The sequence below is a fragment of the Perca fluviatilis genome, chromosome 15, assembly GCF_010015445.1.
Source record: "Perca fluviatilis chromosome 15, GENO_Pfluv_1.0, whole genome shotgun sequence".
Taxonomy (NCBI): Eukaryota; Metazoa; Chordata; class Actinopteri; order Perciformes; family Percidae; genus Perca; species Perca fluviatilis.
This window is the reverse complement of record NC_053126.1, coordinates 2,575,982-2,594,291: the sequence shown is the minus strand read 5'-3', so window position 1 is coordinate 2,594,291 and position 18,310 is coordinate 2,575,982. Positions and strand designations below refer to the sequence as shown.

At 44.2% G+C, this 18,310-nt stretch overlaps 1 protein-coding gene across 2 annotated transcripts in view; it reads right to left on the bottom strand.

Annotated features, from left to right (window-relative positions):
- Positions 1-12,993: 12,993 nt before the first annotated feature.
- Positions 12,994-18,310, bottom strand: part of wu:fb95e10 (cell surface glycoprotein 1) — a 60,584-nt gene continuing 55,267 nt past the window's right edge. For both annotated transcript variants that reach the window (XM_039824508.1, XM_039824509.1), the window contains exons 8-9: positions 16,207-16,974; positions 12,994-14,468 (exon numbers count right to left, since the gene is read on the bottom strand). In XM_039824508.1, the coding sequence (XP_039680442.1) occupies positions 14,127-14,468; positions 16,207-16,974 (1,110 nt within the window). In that variant the 3' untranslated portion in view covers positions 12,994-14,126. The remainder of the gene's footprint in view (positions 14,469-16,206; positions 16,975-18,310) is intronic.

Below are 18,310 nucleotides of genomic sequence, written 5' to 3'. Positions count from 1 at the left end.
ACGGCATGGTTAAATAGCTGCACATAGCTGCTGTAAATTGGGGAATAAATCTCCCTCCTCTCCACCGGTTGCATTGTCTCATCTCAGACATCGTCCTTTCTCTCTCTCACCATGACATCATCGGTAGCCTCGGAGACTCCCTGAATGCTGGTGGACCCAGGAAATGAGGTTACAATTTGGGAATGTGAGAAGGAAGACAACAACTACACCCCCCTCCTCCCTCTCTCCTCCCTCCCATCACTACCCTGACTCCCCCTAAGTGCTGCACCCTCCTAACCTTCCCTCTCTCCTCTCCTCCCTCTATCCCTCCTCTCTCTCTCCTCCCTCCAATCACCATCCTGACTCCCCCTAAGTGCTGCACCCTCCCTCTCTCCTCTCTCCTCTCTCCTCCCTCCCATCACTACCCTGCTCCCCCTCGGTGCTGCACCCTCCTAACCTTCCCTCTCTCCTCTCCTCCCTCTATCCCTCCCTCTCTCCTCCCTCCAATCACCATCCTGACTCCCCCTGCGCCCTGCACCCTCTCCCTCCCTCCTCCCTCTCTCTCCCTCCCTCTCCTCCTCCTCCCTCCACCACACTGACTCCCCCTCAGTGCTGCACCCTACTGACCCTCCCTCCCTCTCTCCCTCCTCTCTCCTCCCTCCCTCCCTCCTCACCACACTGACTACCCCTCAGTGCTGCACCCTCCTGACCCCTCCCTCCTCTCTCCCTCCCTCCCTCTCTCCTCCCAGCCCAACAAGCTGGGCCTTCTTCTCCCTCCCTCCCTCCCCCTCTTCCTCCATGACTGGCGACTCTATTGAGTCCATGGTTGTCCGGTGAAGTCACCGTAACACAACAACAGATTCTCTTCACACATTACAACCAATCACACGAGGATGAGGATTTTGGGGGTCATAAGTCCACATACTGGGGGCTCGTAATACAGCTCGGTAGCCGGATTTAGGACAGCAGAACAGACCTGTCTGGTAAAAAGCCTGCAGCAACACTCTAAGAAATAAATCTGTAAAATAACGGAAAAAGTACCGGCACCCAGACTTTGTCCTGAAATCCCAAAAAAATGTAAATTTTCTGTTCAGAAAATCAAGAAATCACATTCTACGTAAAAAAAGAGTTATAAAATATGTTGCTACAAGGATATTTCTTAGAGTGCAGGTAGTATTAAAGAATATTTTTACACTTCACTATGAGGATTTGGGGTTTTTATAAGTCCACAGACAAGTACATCTAATAACAGTACTGCCACTTACCTGTATAAATACTCACCTACACAATACATAGAAGAAAAAACAACAAGTGCAATTTGTCATAGCTTAGTCTCTCGTTTGAGAGGGTGACCGATACATATATATATATATCTGGTCTCAGATTCTGGACACAGACACAACACATGACCACAGTGTTCCTACAAACAGATACAGTGCATTTCATTTCATGTCATGTATGGTAAGTGCTTGTGGTAACAGGAAGAAGGGAAACATGCTCTAATGCGAGGCTACGCTGTTTGATATTCATGAGTGGGCGACAGGAATCAATGACACGGTGCATCTACGGTGCATTTGTTCTGATATGAATAAAGGATGTTGATCTGAAATCAATTTTGTGTGGTCATATGATGATTAAAAACCCTATAAAGTCTCCTTATAATCCCCGCATGGCTTTAGATATGACTGCATTGTATGTTATGTTTTACAGTTTTTTGTCATACGATATATAAAAACAAATGTGTGAGCAAATATCAGGCTTAGGATCAGGCTTGAAAATTAACTTTTTTGTCTACCAGCCAAATGGCTAGTGAATGTTCAAATATTACCAGCCACTCAATAGATGACCATTGGGGTTTTTTTGGCTGGTGAGTGATGCAAAGCTACAAAGCCACTTGCATATTTCACCAGCATTTGGCTGGTAAATGGTGCTAATTTTGAACCCTGCTTAGGACGTGCTGCATGTGCATGGTTAAAGGAGTAGTTTGACACGTTTGTTGTTGGAAATACGCTTATTGGCTTTTCTTATTTGACTTTCTATATCAGAGCTATGACAAAAGAATGTTGAAGAAAGTGACAAAAATGCAGGAAAAACAATCCACATAAATATATATTTTTATAAACGCTGAAGAAAGTGACCAAAAAAACATCCAAAACATCGCTAAAAGGTGACAAAAACTTTAAACGTTATAAAAAGTAACCCAAAAATTGGAAAAAAGTGAGGTTAAAGAACTTCGAAAGAAATGCTGCGTTCCAGACACAGTTTTTAAGCCCGTAAGTTACGACTTCAATTCACGACTTGGTAGCATTCCAGGCAAAGTCACGACAAATCCTTCTAGCTAGCGTTAGCGTTAGCTAGCGGCTACCTACTGTTGACGTTAGCTAGTGCTAGCTGATACTAGCGATTTCTAGTCAGCGACATATTTTGGGCTTCATTTAATAAACATAACCTGTAGTAGTACACAAACGTATGTGTATTGTTTTGATTACAATGTGCGGAATTACTTTACGTTGCCTATTTATGTCTATTTATTTCTATTTCTTGCTGTTAATCGTCTGTACAGCATCAACAGGGGGCGCCATTGTTGTTTATGTGTGTGTGTGACGTCAAAAACTGTAACTGGGAGTCCAACCATCTGGGACCAGTTCACGGGGAGTAAGTTACTGATTTGACTGCCGTTCCAGGACACTTTCACAAGGAGAAGGTTGTGAAAACACGAGTTACGGGATGCCTGGAACGCAGCAAAAGCGAAAAAAAAAAGTGTTAAAAAATTTACAAAAACATCATTTAAAAAAACGCCCAAAAAGTGAAGAAAAATTGCAAAGAAAGTGACAAAAAATTTGAATAAAAATAGACAAAAACGTCGAGAAAAGTGTAGAAAAAGAACCACAAAATGTTGAAATTTCGACCCAGAAAAACACAAAGTTGCAGGTCGACTGGAAGACGACACGAGGGTTAACTGATGTCGAAAACGTGAGAGTCGACGCACATAACGACACGCCACGATAGAGTTAACAGGCTTGTGTGTGGAGAGCAACGATTTGGCCAGAACAGCAAACCACACACCAACAGATTCCATTCACAAAACAGTCCTAAATTGGGGGGATTTGGTGCCTTGCTCGGAGGTGCCCAGGAGGTGAATTGGCACCTCTCCAGCTACCAGTCCACACTCCGTACTTTTGGTCTGTACGGGGACTTGAACCTGCGACCCTCTGATCCTAACCCAACTCCCCCCACGACTGAGCTACTGCCACCCAAAAGCAAAGCAAAGTTAAACAGCAAGTATATCCTATAAGGGCAGGAATCACCGGAGGCCTCACGATACGATATCATCACGATATTAGGTCACGATACGATATTATTGCGATTTTAAACATATTGCAATATTCTGCGATATATTGCAATTATTACCTTTTTTCCAACTTCCAATTTTTCCCCAATTTCAAATGATGTCCCCAAAAGGAAACTTTGTCAACATGTGTTTTATCTAAAAAGATACATTTCTCTGTTTGTTCATCTCACTTCAATTATATTGCTGCAATATGGGGATTGTCAAGCAGACAAACTGACCAACACATATATAATAATAATAATAATAGATCCATACTTGGCGTCTGTGTATCGATACAGTATTGCCACGGAAAATATCGCGATACTATGCTGTATCGGTTATTTCCCCCACCCCTAATATCCTATAGCCTTAAGCGTATTTCCCAAAATGTTGAACTACTCCTTTCATGAATTAATGGTTTTGTTGACGGGTCGATCGGCACGGGCTGCTCCCTCTTAGTCGATCAGTCGACTAATCGGTGGTTTTGGTCTTAGTCAACTTAGATCTCTTTAGTCCATTAGTCATGTCTGATGCTGTTTTCATGCTGAATGACTTATTTCCAAGAAACATACGAGCTCATCTCTGGTAAACACAAGAATTAAAGTGGTGACTCTTTGCGGAGAAACTCAGATTTACAGATCTGTCGATTAAATCAACTAATCGATTAGTCGATACATTTGAATGAGTGTTATAGTCGACTAAGAATTTCTTCAATCGAGCACAGCCCTGGTTGTCTTCAGTGCTGTGTCTCCACCTCCACCACGGTCCAGTCTCCGGGCGGCGAGCTGCCCTGGCTGTCCGGCGAGTAGCTGCTGACGGAGGTGACCGTGGCGGCCGGAGGGCTGAGCTGGGGCAGCAGACTGGGCCACATGCTGCTCTCCAACGGGCTCAACGTGCCGCCGGTGCCCACGGGGAGCAGCAGGAGAGGAGGGCAGCCTCTGTCTCCGGACAGCATCAGGGTCTGGTTGATGAGCTGCTGCACCATGTCCACTTTCCTGTTCCACTCCAGGTCCTGCGGAGGCAGAGGACGCAGCTGCCTGTTCCCGTTGCGCTCTCCTCTGGCTTCGTCTTCCTCGTCGCTGGTCTCCATTGCTTCGTAGATGGTGCAGAGCCCTGAGGAAGGGGGAGCGTGAGCCCAGTGGGGCTCCTCCTCTGCTGCTGCTGCTGCTGGATGTGCTTCTGTTGCGCGCGGTACTGCTGCTCCAGCTCCAGCTGCCACTGCAGGACCTGCCGGCGCTGTCGGTGCTCGTGCTGCTGCTGCTGGAGCTGGAGCTGGAGCAGCTCTCGGCGCTGCATCTCCAAATGTTTCTGCTGTTCCAGGCGAAGCCTCTCCTCCTCCAGCCACTGCCTCTTCTGCCTCTCCTGTTCCTGACGGTGCTGCATCTCTCGCAGCTTCTCCTGGTGCCGCTCCAGCTTCCTCAACTGCTCTCCGCCAGAGCGACCGTCCACGTTGGGGTCTATCAAAGCCGGAGGGGGCGCGGTGTTGGTGAAATGAGCGGCTACAGTCGGGTCAATGGGCCTCCTGTTGCCTGGGACCATTGCCAGGTAGTGGCCGTTGGCTACGGGAATAGCCGCAGTGTGGTTCTGGTTCCAGTTGTCTTCCCGCGAGTGCGTTTGCATCTTGTGGTCTTCGTCCACTTCATCGGTCTTCTCGTCTCCTGTGAGACAGTCAAGATCACTTTTCTGCATCCGTTAGCGATGCATGCATCAAACAGAACTGGTGGCACAACAACAGGGACCAGGAGGACGAAGGATCGGGAGAGATTGAACAAAAGGTGGGACGCAAAAAACAAACGGGGCTCTCAAAAAAATAAGGTATACTGTATGTTCAAATCATAAGGCATTTACTGCATGTTTTCTCTCTTAAGTTGCATTTTCTTTCATAGAACCATCCCTTTGATTGCTTTGATAATGTAGCACACTCATATCTTTGTCCAACAAAGTCTTACTCCCAGCGTGTAAAAAGATCTTACTCCCGATGCTCGGTCAGGGGTTTTTGGCATTAATGATGCAACTAATCTCCTTTAGCGTCTCAGTCAGATGCAAGGGGGACTTTTATTTTCCATCCACGGAGATATTTGCCGCTCTGGGTACACCTTTGGCGTGATTTTTCAACGTGCATGGTAAAGCCACTTAGTTAGAGTTAGGGAAGGATCGTGGGTGGTTTTTTTCCAGTTTTAAAAGGTAACTTTTTGTTTGTTTTTTCAACCTGGACCTATGGATATCGTGATATTAGATTAGATATGGTCTTAGATTTTGGATATCGTAATATCGTGATATGACATAAGTGTCTTTTCCTGGTTTTAAAGGCTGCATTACAGTAAAGTGATGTACTTTTCTGTTACCAGACTGTTCTAGCTGTTCTATTATTTGCCTTTTCCCCACTTACACATGATGTCCACATTACTGATGATTATTTATCTAAAATCTAAGTGTGAAGATATTTTGTTAAAGCACCAATTCTCAACCCTAGAATATCGCCGCAATATCGATATCGAGGTATTTGGTCAAGAATATCGTGATATCTGATTATCTGATCACCCAGCCCTACTATGAGTTTATTCTAGGGATGCACCGAATCCAGGATTGGGCTTCAGATTGGGCTGAATATTTGGGCTTTTTGACGGGGTTCTGGTTTCTGCCGAACCTTAAAATCTTTTCCCAGGGAACCGAACCCTACGCTTGCACTCGGCGCGCTACGCTGGTCGCCATAATGACGGCGCTGTTGATTACGGGAAGGTGTTTACGTAGGTTCAATGCAGCAGGCTGTGAGGAAGTGGACATGGATCTGGTGAGCAGAACAAGTTGTTGTTTGGCAGAACTTTCAGTCAAAAGAAGGCCGTTCAAGTCCAGCTACATGTTCAATTTGTTCAATGCTGATTGGTCTGGTGGTGGCGAGGACCCTAAACTATACACAACATGGCCGCTGGTACAACATCTGGTAACATCTGGTACGAAACATCTGAAAGAATACGAGTTGTGCACGAAGGAATCTCCAGACAGCAGCCAGAATGCAGCAACTTCAGGTACGGCAAAGGAAGGACAGTCCCTGTTTACTTCATTCATGAGTTTACTGGGTTCATGGACTGAGGATGGGAGGAGGAGTCAGCACCATCTCAACCAGGGGGTTCAGGATTCGGCCGAACCCCAAAAATCTGAATTTGGTATATCCTTACTTTATTCCTTTGCATTGCTTGTTGGCGGTCTGGGTCGGGACCCTTAACGTACTATTTTTAACGTGCTATTAGGGTTAGGAGAAGATCGTGGGTGGGTTTAAAAGAAATGTAGGTTTAACTGACACGTGGGACAAGAACAGGACATGAACTTCGGTCTCTTGGGTGAAATGAAAGTCCTGTATCGTTTCTCCCATCCACCAGAGCCAACCTGCCACCTTACGTGGATGTTCTGTCTTTCGTACGACTCGCTACGGTTGTCTCTCTTCGTACTACGTCATCTTACAGCGCCCCGGTCGAGCTGACGCGGCTGCTGATCTGCTCTGCCCGGTGTGTTCCAGACGGACGCTAAAGGATGCTTTGTGCATCGATATCTGACGCTGAGAGCCACTGACCAAGCATCTATTTTTCACGAGTTGGGAGTGAGAACATATGTGCTGCTTTGTCCTGTTTGAATACGTTGGTTTTCATGCAAGACAGCAGTCATATATACACGGTACAATACAGACAACATAAACACGAGGGACTCGACTGACAAAAACATCACAGAAACTGACTTTACTAGAGTAATGTATGTCTTGTGTCATGCATGCATAATCACCAAGTCATTAAAATGAGGTTTTGATTAGAGATGCACCGATTACAACTTCCAAGGCCGATTCATGATTTTCTTTGAGTTAGGCCGGCCGATACCGATTTTAGCCGATTCTGATTTTAATTTCTTCTAACCACTTTACAGCACACACACATATTTATTTATCTTTTCTTTAATAGAACATGTTGTGATCAGATAATGGATCACTATAAAACAGAATTATATAAATGACTCCTGGTGTGGGACATTCACACACATCTAAAGAGCAACGTTAGAACCATTTCCTTTTCACATCTAATATCACACTAAAAGAAATGTGATTCTGGTTCTTGGTGTGGTCCCTCCACGCCCTACTGTCTCCCTGCAGGTGTTGCATATTGTAAACTTGTTATCTTCTGCTCACACGCTGAAGAATCCCCAAACAGCTGACATGTTGCAGGTTAATTCACCAGGTTCCCTACATGTGGGAGAATAGCGCCGACACGCTTCACACCGCGATCGGCTACGCGCCACACACGGTGGAGAAGTTGAGAGAAAGGAGAAAGAGAGCGTGCTGTGGCGTCCTTGAGAACTGTAACTCGTATAACTTCTGTTGTCAGTTAATTGTAGCGTTGACCGGCATGAAATCACCATATGTCAGACTGACCTGCAGGTCACCGGTCGTGGCCGAGCACGTGAAAACCGGCCAGTTCCGGTCACCGGGCCGGTCTATCGGTGCATCTCTAGTTTTGATACAGGGGGTCTGGAGAGTTCTTTGTTTCCAGGGCAGGGTTGTGATGCGAAGGAGCGAGCAGGCCAGAGGAAGAGGCTGTGGAACATTCAGGAGGATGCCGACAGATGTGTGTAGCTTTCACCTTGTTTGAGATGCTGTATGTAGGTGTAAGGTGTATTTACCACTTTTAAAAAAGGTACCCTGCATGTGAAGTTTTAGTTTTTAAGTGTAGGTCCCGGTTTCAACAAGTCCTCCAAACCGTACAACCATATGGTGTTGTTCATTCCTCCCCTCTAATACACAACGTGTCAAACTCGAGGCCCGGGGGCCAAATCTGGCCCCTTGCAAATTTTGATCCAGCCCACATTTCAATTTAGGTTCACAGCTAATTTTGACTTGTTGCCATTCCAAATAAAAAAAATCAGGAAACAGTTTTTCATACTGTAATTATGCAACACTGCTGTGCAGAATTTGACAGATTTGCAGACTTTGAGACCCCAGAGGCAGAGAGTTTTTTTAATATTCAGGCTGTGAAACAGGTTGTGGCGAGTCGGCTGGCTGGAAGCTGCTTTTAAAAAATCTAATGTTTGTTTTTCATGACTTGCTAAATTCTACGATGGCTAAGAAACCTTTTTGCTGACTTTTTTAGGGTTTTATGGCGACCAAACTGAATGGGAGAAAGCTATATGAGACATGCAGTAATACAAAGTTAATTGACATTTTTTGTTAAATAAAAGCATGTCAATAAACTCAACATGTCTGGCCCTTATTGTGATCGTCATTTCCAGTGTGGCCCTCAGTGAAGTTGAGTTTGACACCCCTGGTCTAATCCGACCAACAGGAGCGTTTTCTGTCCTCCTATCTGACAGGAAAACCCTAACGGTCGCAGTGCTCCAGGTTAGCCACCGTTAGCAATACCGGTCGATAACACACAGACGCACACACACGTTGCGTTGGTTGTCGTGCCTACACAAGGCGTAACATGCCCACAGATAGAAGATGGACAGGACTTTGTGTGGGCAACATACAGTACAGGCCAAAAGTTTGGACACACCTTCTCATTCAATGTGTTTCCTTGTTTTCATGACTATTTACATTGTAGATTCTCACTGAAGGCATCAAAACTATGAATGAACACATATGGAATTATGTACTTAACAAAAAAGTGTGAAATAGCTGAAAACATGTCTTATATTTTAGATTCTTCAAAGTAGCCACCCTTTGCTTTTTTGATAACTCTGCAAACCCTGGGTTTTCTCTCAATGAGCTTCATGGAGGTGTCACCTGAAATGGTTTTACCTTCACAGGTGTGTTTTGTCAGGGTTTATTAGTGGAAGTTTTTCCCTTTATTAATAAAAAGCAAAGGGGTGGCTACTGGCAAGAATATAAAAAAACATGTTTTCAGTTATTTCACACTTTTTTGTTAAGTACATAATTCCATTTGTGTTCATTCATAGTTTTGATGCCTTCAGTGAGAATCTACAATGTAAATAGTCATGAAAATAAAAAGGAAACGCATACACGCCACTTTCTAAAGCCACGTGCCGTGTTATCGCGAGACTACGGTTGGGTTTAGGACACTCCACACACGGGACCTGATCCCCGCTCTCCTGGGTGAAGGTCCTGTGTTGTTTGACCCAGACTGATGTCATGAAGTGGGGTATGTACGACACACCAATTCGTATGCCATTTGGGCGTGTTATCAAGACGCATAATCGCTTTTTAACGTGTTTATCAACGCAATTCGCCCGCCATTGACGTACATTACGAGAGAATTTTCACCTTAGCGAGTAGTATAAAGTATAAAGTAGACATAGGTCCATGTAGGGAGGCTGGTTGTGGTGGCTGATGGGTAAAACACGGGACTTTCACCCAGGAGAGCTGGGATCATGTCCCGCGTGTGGCGATTTTCAGCCATTTATTTTAAATTTTAATTTTTTTAACCCTTCCCCCGATGTTTCTTTCCTAAACCAACCAACCGTTTATTGTTTTCCTAAGCGTGTTTTTGTCGCTTTTATATTTTATGGATATTTTATATTTAAATACACATATATACACATATATATACATATATATACACATATATATACATATATATATATATATATATACACATATATATATATATATATGTATATATATATATATATATATATACACATATATATACATATATATACATATATATACACATATATATATATATATATATATATTTTTTTTTGTAGGTTAGTAGATACTATTTTAAATGAGAGCATATTGCTGGCTGAGCCTGTTTCTTGTCCTTGCCTGGACATACAGTATGTCGTTCCTTGTTTTTTTCTTGTTGTTTGTTTTTATTTTTTGTGTGGTGCAAGGGTGGCTCTGTGAGAGCACCTTAAATTTGGTTGTAGCTTCACAGTGCAATGACAATAAAGGCTATTCTATTCTATTCTTTGTGTGTTACTAAAGCCCTTCCCTGTGTTCTTCTCCTAAACCCAACCCCTTTTATTTATTCTTTACACATGCGTGTGACGTTGTTCTCGTGATAACACGCAAATGAAAAATGCGTCCAGATTAGGGCTGCCACCTCTTAGTCGGTCGTTTTGGTCTTAGTCGACTAAGATTTCTTTAGTCGGTAAGTCATTTTTTATGCTTATTCATGCTTAATTACTCATTTCCAAGAAACTCATGAGCACATTTGTGGTAAACACAAGATTTAAAGTGGTGCTTTTGCAGGATTAATTGTGGAGAAACTCAGTTTTTTTAACAGATTGTTAATTAACTACATTTATATTGTGCTTTTCTAGTCTTAACCACCTCTCAAAGCGCACAGCTCTGTCGATTCAATCAACTAATCGATTAGTCGACAAGTGTTAGTCGACTAAGAATTTCTTTAGTCGAGGACAGCCCTAGTGCAGATAACACGCCATTTGGCTTTAAGAAAGTGGCGTGTATGTTTTACGCAGTCATGTCATGATTCCATGTTGCATCCCACCCCCCCCCAGGACCAACCTCCCTATGCAGGTTTTCGCCCTCTACAGCGTCAACTCACACTAGGGTTGAAGGGTCCAAGAAAGTGGATCACATCACTCCAGTACTGAAGTCTCTACACTGGCTTCCAGTGCCTCAAAGAATTGATTTCAAAATACTTTTACTGGTTTATAAATCACTAAACGGTTTAGGGCCAAAATACATTTCTGATCTGCTACTACACTATGACCCACCCAGCTCTCTCAGGTGGTCTGGGACAGGCCTGCTACACTATGACCCACCCAGACCTCTCAGGTGGTCTGGGACAGGCCTGCTACACTATGACCCACCCAGACCTCTCAGGTGGTCTGGGACAGGCCTGCTACACTATGACCCACCCAGACCTCTCAGGTGGTCTGGGACAGGCCTGCTACACTATGACCCACCCAGACCTCTCAGGTGGTCTGGGACAGGTCTACTACACTATGACCCACCCAGACCTCTCAGGTGGTCTGGGACAGGCCTGCTACACTATGGCCCACCCAGACCTCTCAGGTGGTCTGGGACAGGCCTGCTACACTATGACCCACCCAGACCTCTCAGGTGGTCTGGGACAGGTCTGCTACACTATGACCCACCCAGACCTCTCAGGTGGTCTGGGACAGGCCTGCTACACTATGACCCACCCAGACCTCTCAGGTGGTCTGGGACAGGTCTGCTACACTATGACCCACCCAGATCTCTCAGGTCGTCTGGGACAGGCCTGCTACACTATGACCCACCCAGACCTCTCAGGTCGTCTGGGACAGGCCTGCTACACTATGACCCACCCAGACCTCTCAGGTGGTCTGGGACAGGTATACTTGTTGCCCCCAGAGTCAGAACTAAACAGGGGGAAGCAGCGTTCAGTTTTTATGCTCCACATATCTGGAACAAACTCCCAGAAACCTGCAGGTCCGCTCCAACTCTCAGTTCTTTTAAATCCAGGCTGAAGACATATCTTTTTAATGTTACCTTTCTTTAAATAACCTATTTTTAACTGCTCTTTTTTTTTCTTATACTGCACTGTACATTTTATTCTTGTCTTTTAATGATTTTAAATTGGTTTTAATTGTTTTCTAACTGTTTTTTAATGTTTCATGTAAAGCACTTTGAATTGCCTTGTTGCTGGAATGTGCTCTACAAATAAAGCTGCCTTGCCTTGCCTAGGGTTGGGCATCGTTTGGATTTTAACGATTCTGATTCCAATTCCGATTCTTCCTTTTGATTCCGGTTCTCATCGATTCTCGATTCCGATTCTTTGAGCGGTGGAGTTGAAACGGGTTAGATGCTTATTTCACAAATAAGAGGAAAGTTTTATTTTGATTCATAGGTGGGTTGCAGTTTGACAGCTTTTACAACGCAAAATAAAGCCACACTAGAGCTCCGCTTACTGTGCTGCACAGCTGCAACACAACAAGCGCCTGGCTGCTGCGGAAACCAAAACTTGCGCATGTTAAATTTGGAAGCTGTGATCAGATTTGAAACCAAATCCTCCAAACGATTCCAATAAAGAAACGATTTCGATGGAATCGTTTCTCGATGCCCAACCCTAATTCACACGCAATCTCAAGGTAATGTAAGTCAATGGAGGCCAAACGGCCTTGATAAACACGCTAAAAAGCGATTATGCGTCTTGATAAACACGCCAATAACAGCATACGAATACATACGCCACTTCATGACATCAGTCTGTAGCGGGACACAAATGAGACAGAAGTGCTGATAATTATGTTACTACAGCTTCACTACGGTTGTACTGTGAGAAGGGTTTGGCATCGTTTTCATTTTAACAATCTTTTTTTTAGCAATGTCTAGATTTCTAGGCTAGGTCTGGCCCACTTGAGATCAAATTAGGGGGATGTGGCCCATGAACTAAAATGAGTTTGACATCCCTGCTCTACAGGGTACCTTTAAGTGAGCGCCACCTGCCGAGGACGTGGTCTGAATGTTGTTTGTGTAGACTCTGAAAATGTCCTGAAGGCATAAGCATGCTGGAGAGAACAGGGCACAGGGAAACCATTCAGGATTACCTCTTTGATTCAAACTAAATTCCATTGTACAATGTTGCATCGCTTCCTGTTTGCCGGTTATTCCAATGGTTGAATTAAATGTTGACAACATACAAAGACACAGAGACTGGAAACACACACAGGACAGTTAAAGTTCAGGCATGCTGGATCCATTGGGGAAATAAGAAACAGGAACAAAATGCCTTGCAATGATGTTTTAATGGAATTTTGAAAGATAACCTAGCGTGAACCATTCATTGATGAACATGTCTAGTGTAGAATTGTTTCAAATTCAAGGTAGTACACAGTCTTTATGTTAGTTAAACATGCAATATACTGTTGAAATAGTAAGCCAATCGCTCACTATGAAAACGATTTAAGCGAGTGTAAAGCTCAACTGTGATAGCGCTGTAGGACAATGCAGGGTCTCATCACAATAAAAAGGCTAGTTGTTACGTCTTTTCTGGAACACAAATGATCAGCTAACTGAGGCTTGAAGCCACTTAAAAACCCAAATGCCTGAAACACATACTGTACGCGACTGCACGTTATATACGTTATAACGACCTACTGTAGATGCGGAGAGCTCAGAGCCTCTTGAAGCACACATTAAAAAACGTCACCAACTGCAATCTAATACTCCCACACCTACCTCAACAAATCTGCCGTGTTAATTCATATCTAGTTCTTATTTTGAGCGCTAAAAAAAAGGAGCATGTGACTACTGCTAAGGTGCTGTTGAACATGAAGTGTACACACGGTAGGGAGGACCAGGTTTCAACAGAAAAACGAAAAAAAAAACACAAGTAAGCAAATACAAAACCAAAAAAATCTTCTGTTCAGACATTTGTTCGGTAAAAACAGTAGGATAAATACACATTGAGTCCATTTCATTCCATCTGTGTGTGTGTTGTCCTCTTTTTTTTTGTTGTTGTTTTTTTGTCGGTTTATAAGCTCAGTCACAGTTGGACCAATCAGTCAATGTCAATACCCCAAATTCAGGGGCTACAGAAATATGCAGTGTTACTTAAAAAGAGCATTCTACTAGAAATCGGTAGTAGCTATTGTACATAAAAGGAGTTTAAGCCATACACTCATAACCATGACCGGTAACAGTATGAAAGAGAGAGGCTTCATTTAAAAATTGCTACAGTCATTTCATTTTTTTTCGTCCCCCATCTCCATATTTTTTCTACAATCTTGCTCTCCTCTTTCCCCCCCTTTCTTCTTCTAAGCCATCTAACCCAACTGGAGAGAAAACAGACAACAGGTAACAGAAGGGGGGAAGGTTGCGGGGGTAAAGGTGCATTCCAGGGGGGTAATAGGAGTGGACTTATACATTACCTGCCAGAAAACTATCAGTCTTATCACATATGGTGGAGGTGGAGTAGTAGGGCGGCTGGCTGTCGCCGGGATCTCCAGATTCCACGCCAACGAGGCGCTGACCGGGCTCCAACGGTTCGTCGTCCTCTGCGTAGTCTGCTGCCTCCATCTTTCCCCCGAACATGTAGTGGTGCTCGTCTAGACTGCTCGGTTTGATGTCTCCAGGGTGTCCCAAAGGCATCAGGTCCACCGGTCTGCCCAGCAGGTCCTCGGCCTGGGCGGCCAGCGTCAGATCCTTGGTCAGGGAGGGGTCCTTGGCGTCGGTCGGCAGCGTCAGATCCTTGATGTAGGGCTGGGCGATAGGGAGAAAATCAGATATCGTGATATTCTTGTCCTAACAGTAACATCGATGTCGATATTGCGGTGATATTCTAGGGTTCACAATTGGTGCTTTAACAAAACATCTTCACAATGAGATTTTAGATATATAATCTGCAGTAATGTAGATATAATGACTAAGTGGGTAAAGGTACAAATAACATAAGAGCTAGAACAGTCTGGTAAGTTCAGAAAATGACATCAATTTACTGTAATGTAGGGCTGTGCTCGATTGAAGAACTTCTTAGTCGACTAACACTCATTCAATCGTATCGACTAATCGATTAGTTGATTTAATCCACAGATCTGTAAATCTGAGTTTCTCCGCAAGGAGTCATGCTAAAAGCACCACTTCAATTCTTGTGTTTACCAGAGATGTGCTCGTACGTTTCTTGGAAATAAGTCATTCAGCATGAAAACAGCATCAAACATGACTAATGGACTAAAGAGATATAATTTGACTAAGACCAAAACCACCGATTAGTCGACTAATCCACTAAGAGGGAGCAGCCCTCCTGTAATGCAGCCTTTAAAACCAGGAAAAGACACTTAAGCCATTTACAATATTACGATATCCAAAATCTAAGATGATATCTAGTCTCATATCACGATAACGATTTGCAAGGACTCCACTCACCCTCTGTACGGAGAATACTTGCTATTACCTTCTGGCTTACGTTTTAGCACTCCCTTAGCTCTTAAACAGAGATACAAAAACTCTTTTATTCCTCGTTCCATTCAGGCACTCAACTTAGCTAAGAGAAGGTGATAGCTCTTGATTATCTTAAAGCGCCCATATTCTGCTCATTTTCAGGTTCATAACTGTATTTTAAGGTTTTACCAGAATAGGTTTACATGGTTTAATTCTCAAAAAACACCATATTGTTGTTGTACTGCACAGCTCTCTCTCACTGCTGCAGATCCTCTTTTCACCTGGTTTCTGTTTTAGCTACAGAGTGAGACCTCTTTTCATCTTCTTCTTCTGTACTATCTTTGATTGCACTCGCACATGCTCAGTAGCTCAGATGTAGATCATGTCAGCTAGCTAACTCTAGAGACAGTAAAAGAAAGGCTGTTTCTCCAACTTTGGTCAGTTACAAGGCAGGATCAGCTGGGAGACTTCTTCTAAATGAGGGCGCACATGTAAGTAGTTCTTTTGTAGATTATGGTGAACTTGTGTGTGTTGTAGCAGTGCTTTGCTATTGAGAACGACGTAGCATGCTAGCGTTAGCATTAGCATGCACGGTTGTGGTTAGCCAGCTCATTTCGGACTGTGACGTCACAGTCCGAGCCAATGTTGACCAGCTCACCAGGAGACTGAAGGCAGGACACATTCAGAAACCGTATCTCACTCAGAACACCAAGGATGGTGTTTTTTCAAAGTTTGTATGTGTGTGGAAGCACCAGAGACACAAAAGAACACCCCAAATCCCAGAAAAAGTGATTTTTTCATAATATGGGCACTTTAATTACCCCTGTATTTCTTTTTTTATATTTCATTATCATTATTGATTATTACTTTTATTATGTCCCCAACATAACTCTGCTATTGCTGTTTTATTGCTGTATTCATTGCTGCTTTTAGTACGTTAATTGTTGTGTGGTTTGTGGTGTATATTTCCAAGTGTTGTCTTCCTGCTGCATACAAATTGCCCTTCTGGGACAAAGAATAAACTGAACTGAACTAATATCGATGTATTGTCCAGCCCTACCTTGATGAGGGAGGGGTCCTTGGCCTCGGACAGCAGCGTGAGCTCCTTGATGAGGGAGGGGTCCTTGGCTTCGTCTGGCAGCTGCTCTTCGTTCTCCAGCGAGAAGATACCGGGGCTCTTCCCGCAGCTCTCGGCCACGGAGTGGGCGTTGGAGTTGGACGTGGTGCAGTCGAAGCCGTAGGACGCCACGGAGTTGGCCGACTGCGGCGTGGTGCCGCCGCCGTCTTCCTCGGCGTACCCGGCGTGCGCGTACCCGGCGGCCTCGTCGTCTTCCTCGAGCGCCGGCAGACTGCGGGTGGGGGTTTTCGTGGGGCTGTCGAAGCCGGCGCAGTCGTCTATCATCGCCGGCGCCGCGTCGGGGTCGTTTATCTGCATCTCTCCCTCGGTGTCGCTGGCCTCGTCGCCCGAGGTGGACGCGGAAGTGGGCGCGGACGCCGGCGCGGTCGGAGGTCCGGTTCCCGGGACCTCGTCGGCCGGGAGCGTCTCGGCCTCTTCCTCCTCTCCGTCGCCTTTCTCCAGGTGGATCCCCAGGTCCTGCTCCACGTCGGGCTGGAGCGAGGCCGGCACCGGGGTCTGCTGTTTGTCGGAACGGGACTCCACGCCAGAGCTGCTGTCGTAGTCGCGGAGCTCCTCCGGCGTGCTCGTCTCGCTGCCGCTGTGGTGGGCGCCCGGAGCAGCGGCGCCGGCGGTGGCGGCGCCGGGCTGGGACGAGCCGACAGCGGGGCCAGCAGCGAACAGGACGCGAGCCTCGTCAGCCTCCTCGTAGGGCTGCTCGATTATAGAAAAACAAAAATCACGATTATTTCGGTCAATATTGAAATAACGACAATTTAACACGATTACTCGTTGACTTCTGGAAAGATGTTGTAATTATTGAACTTAAAACAAACAGTGGAAAAAGCTAAATAAATCAACAGTTAAAAAACAGTGGAAAAAGCTAAATAAATCAACAGTTAAAAAACTGTGGAAAAAGTTAAATAAATCAACAGTTAAAAAACAGTGGAAAAAGCTAAATAAATCAACAGTTAAAAAACAGTGAAATTTGCAGTAATACTTTACCTATTTAAACTTTTTTTTTTGTATCCGTCCCTCCAGAAAAACGCGTTAATACGATCGAATAATTCAACTCATAATCTGCCGAAGTCTACACACCGTATTTCCTCAAATAAAAGCCGGGGCCTTTATTTACCTGAACTGCAGAAGGGACCAGGCTTGTATGTGAAGCAGGCTTTTATTAGAGGCAGGCCTTTATTTCTAATTCCAGTAATTCCAAGTATAATTATTTTAAATAAACTGTTTTAAATGAAAAACCATAGCGTTCACATTTGCAAAAATATCACCATATACATCAACAGCCAGAAGGGCGACAAAGCAATTTGGGTCAGAATTAATCAACCACCACTGTGTCAGTTTGAACCCTGTAAATGTACTGGGTATTTATTTCAAATATAGGTACTACAGTATTACTGGTAGATTACAATAAGACCACACAGTAGTTACACCAGTATCTGATTAACGTTACAGACGGTAACTAGCTACCGGTAGCTTTGTTTCTAGCTCCAGGGTTTTTCAAATAAGCCGCACTTTAGCCGCATAAATTGCCGATTTCCGTGCAAAATATGCGGTGCTTGCATGATTTCATAATCCCTGCATTTTTGTCCCATAATATATCTCAGCAGAAAGTTGAAAAATGTTGCGTTTACTTCACACAAGAGCAGCCATTTTCCCCTGTTGCCATAGGAACGTTGTGAAGTGACGTAATGACGCGACCTGAACATCATCGAAAAGCCGCAGTTTTTGCAAGTTCCCACAATTTCATAAATATCATATATAGCATATTCCATCGCATTTTTTAAGAAAACGTGCCACATAATCAAGGATTTTTACCCGCAACAATCCCAAAAAAACTCTGCATTATTCTGGAAGGACTGGTTAATTCAGAACACGAGAGAAAATAGGAGTTTACTTTGCAAAATATAATGAGCTAAATAATTTTTTTTTTCTCGATTATTCTGTTTTTGTGATCACTGGGAGCCGCAATCATAATCACGATTACATTTCGATTAATTTTTCTTACCTGTCACAGTGAAAGTTATAAAATACA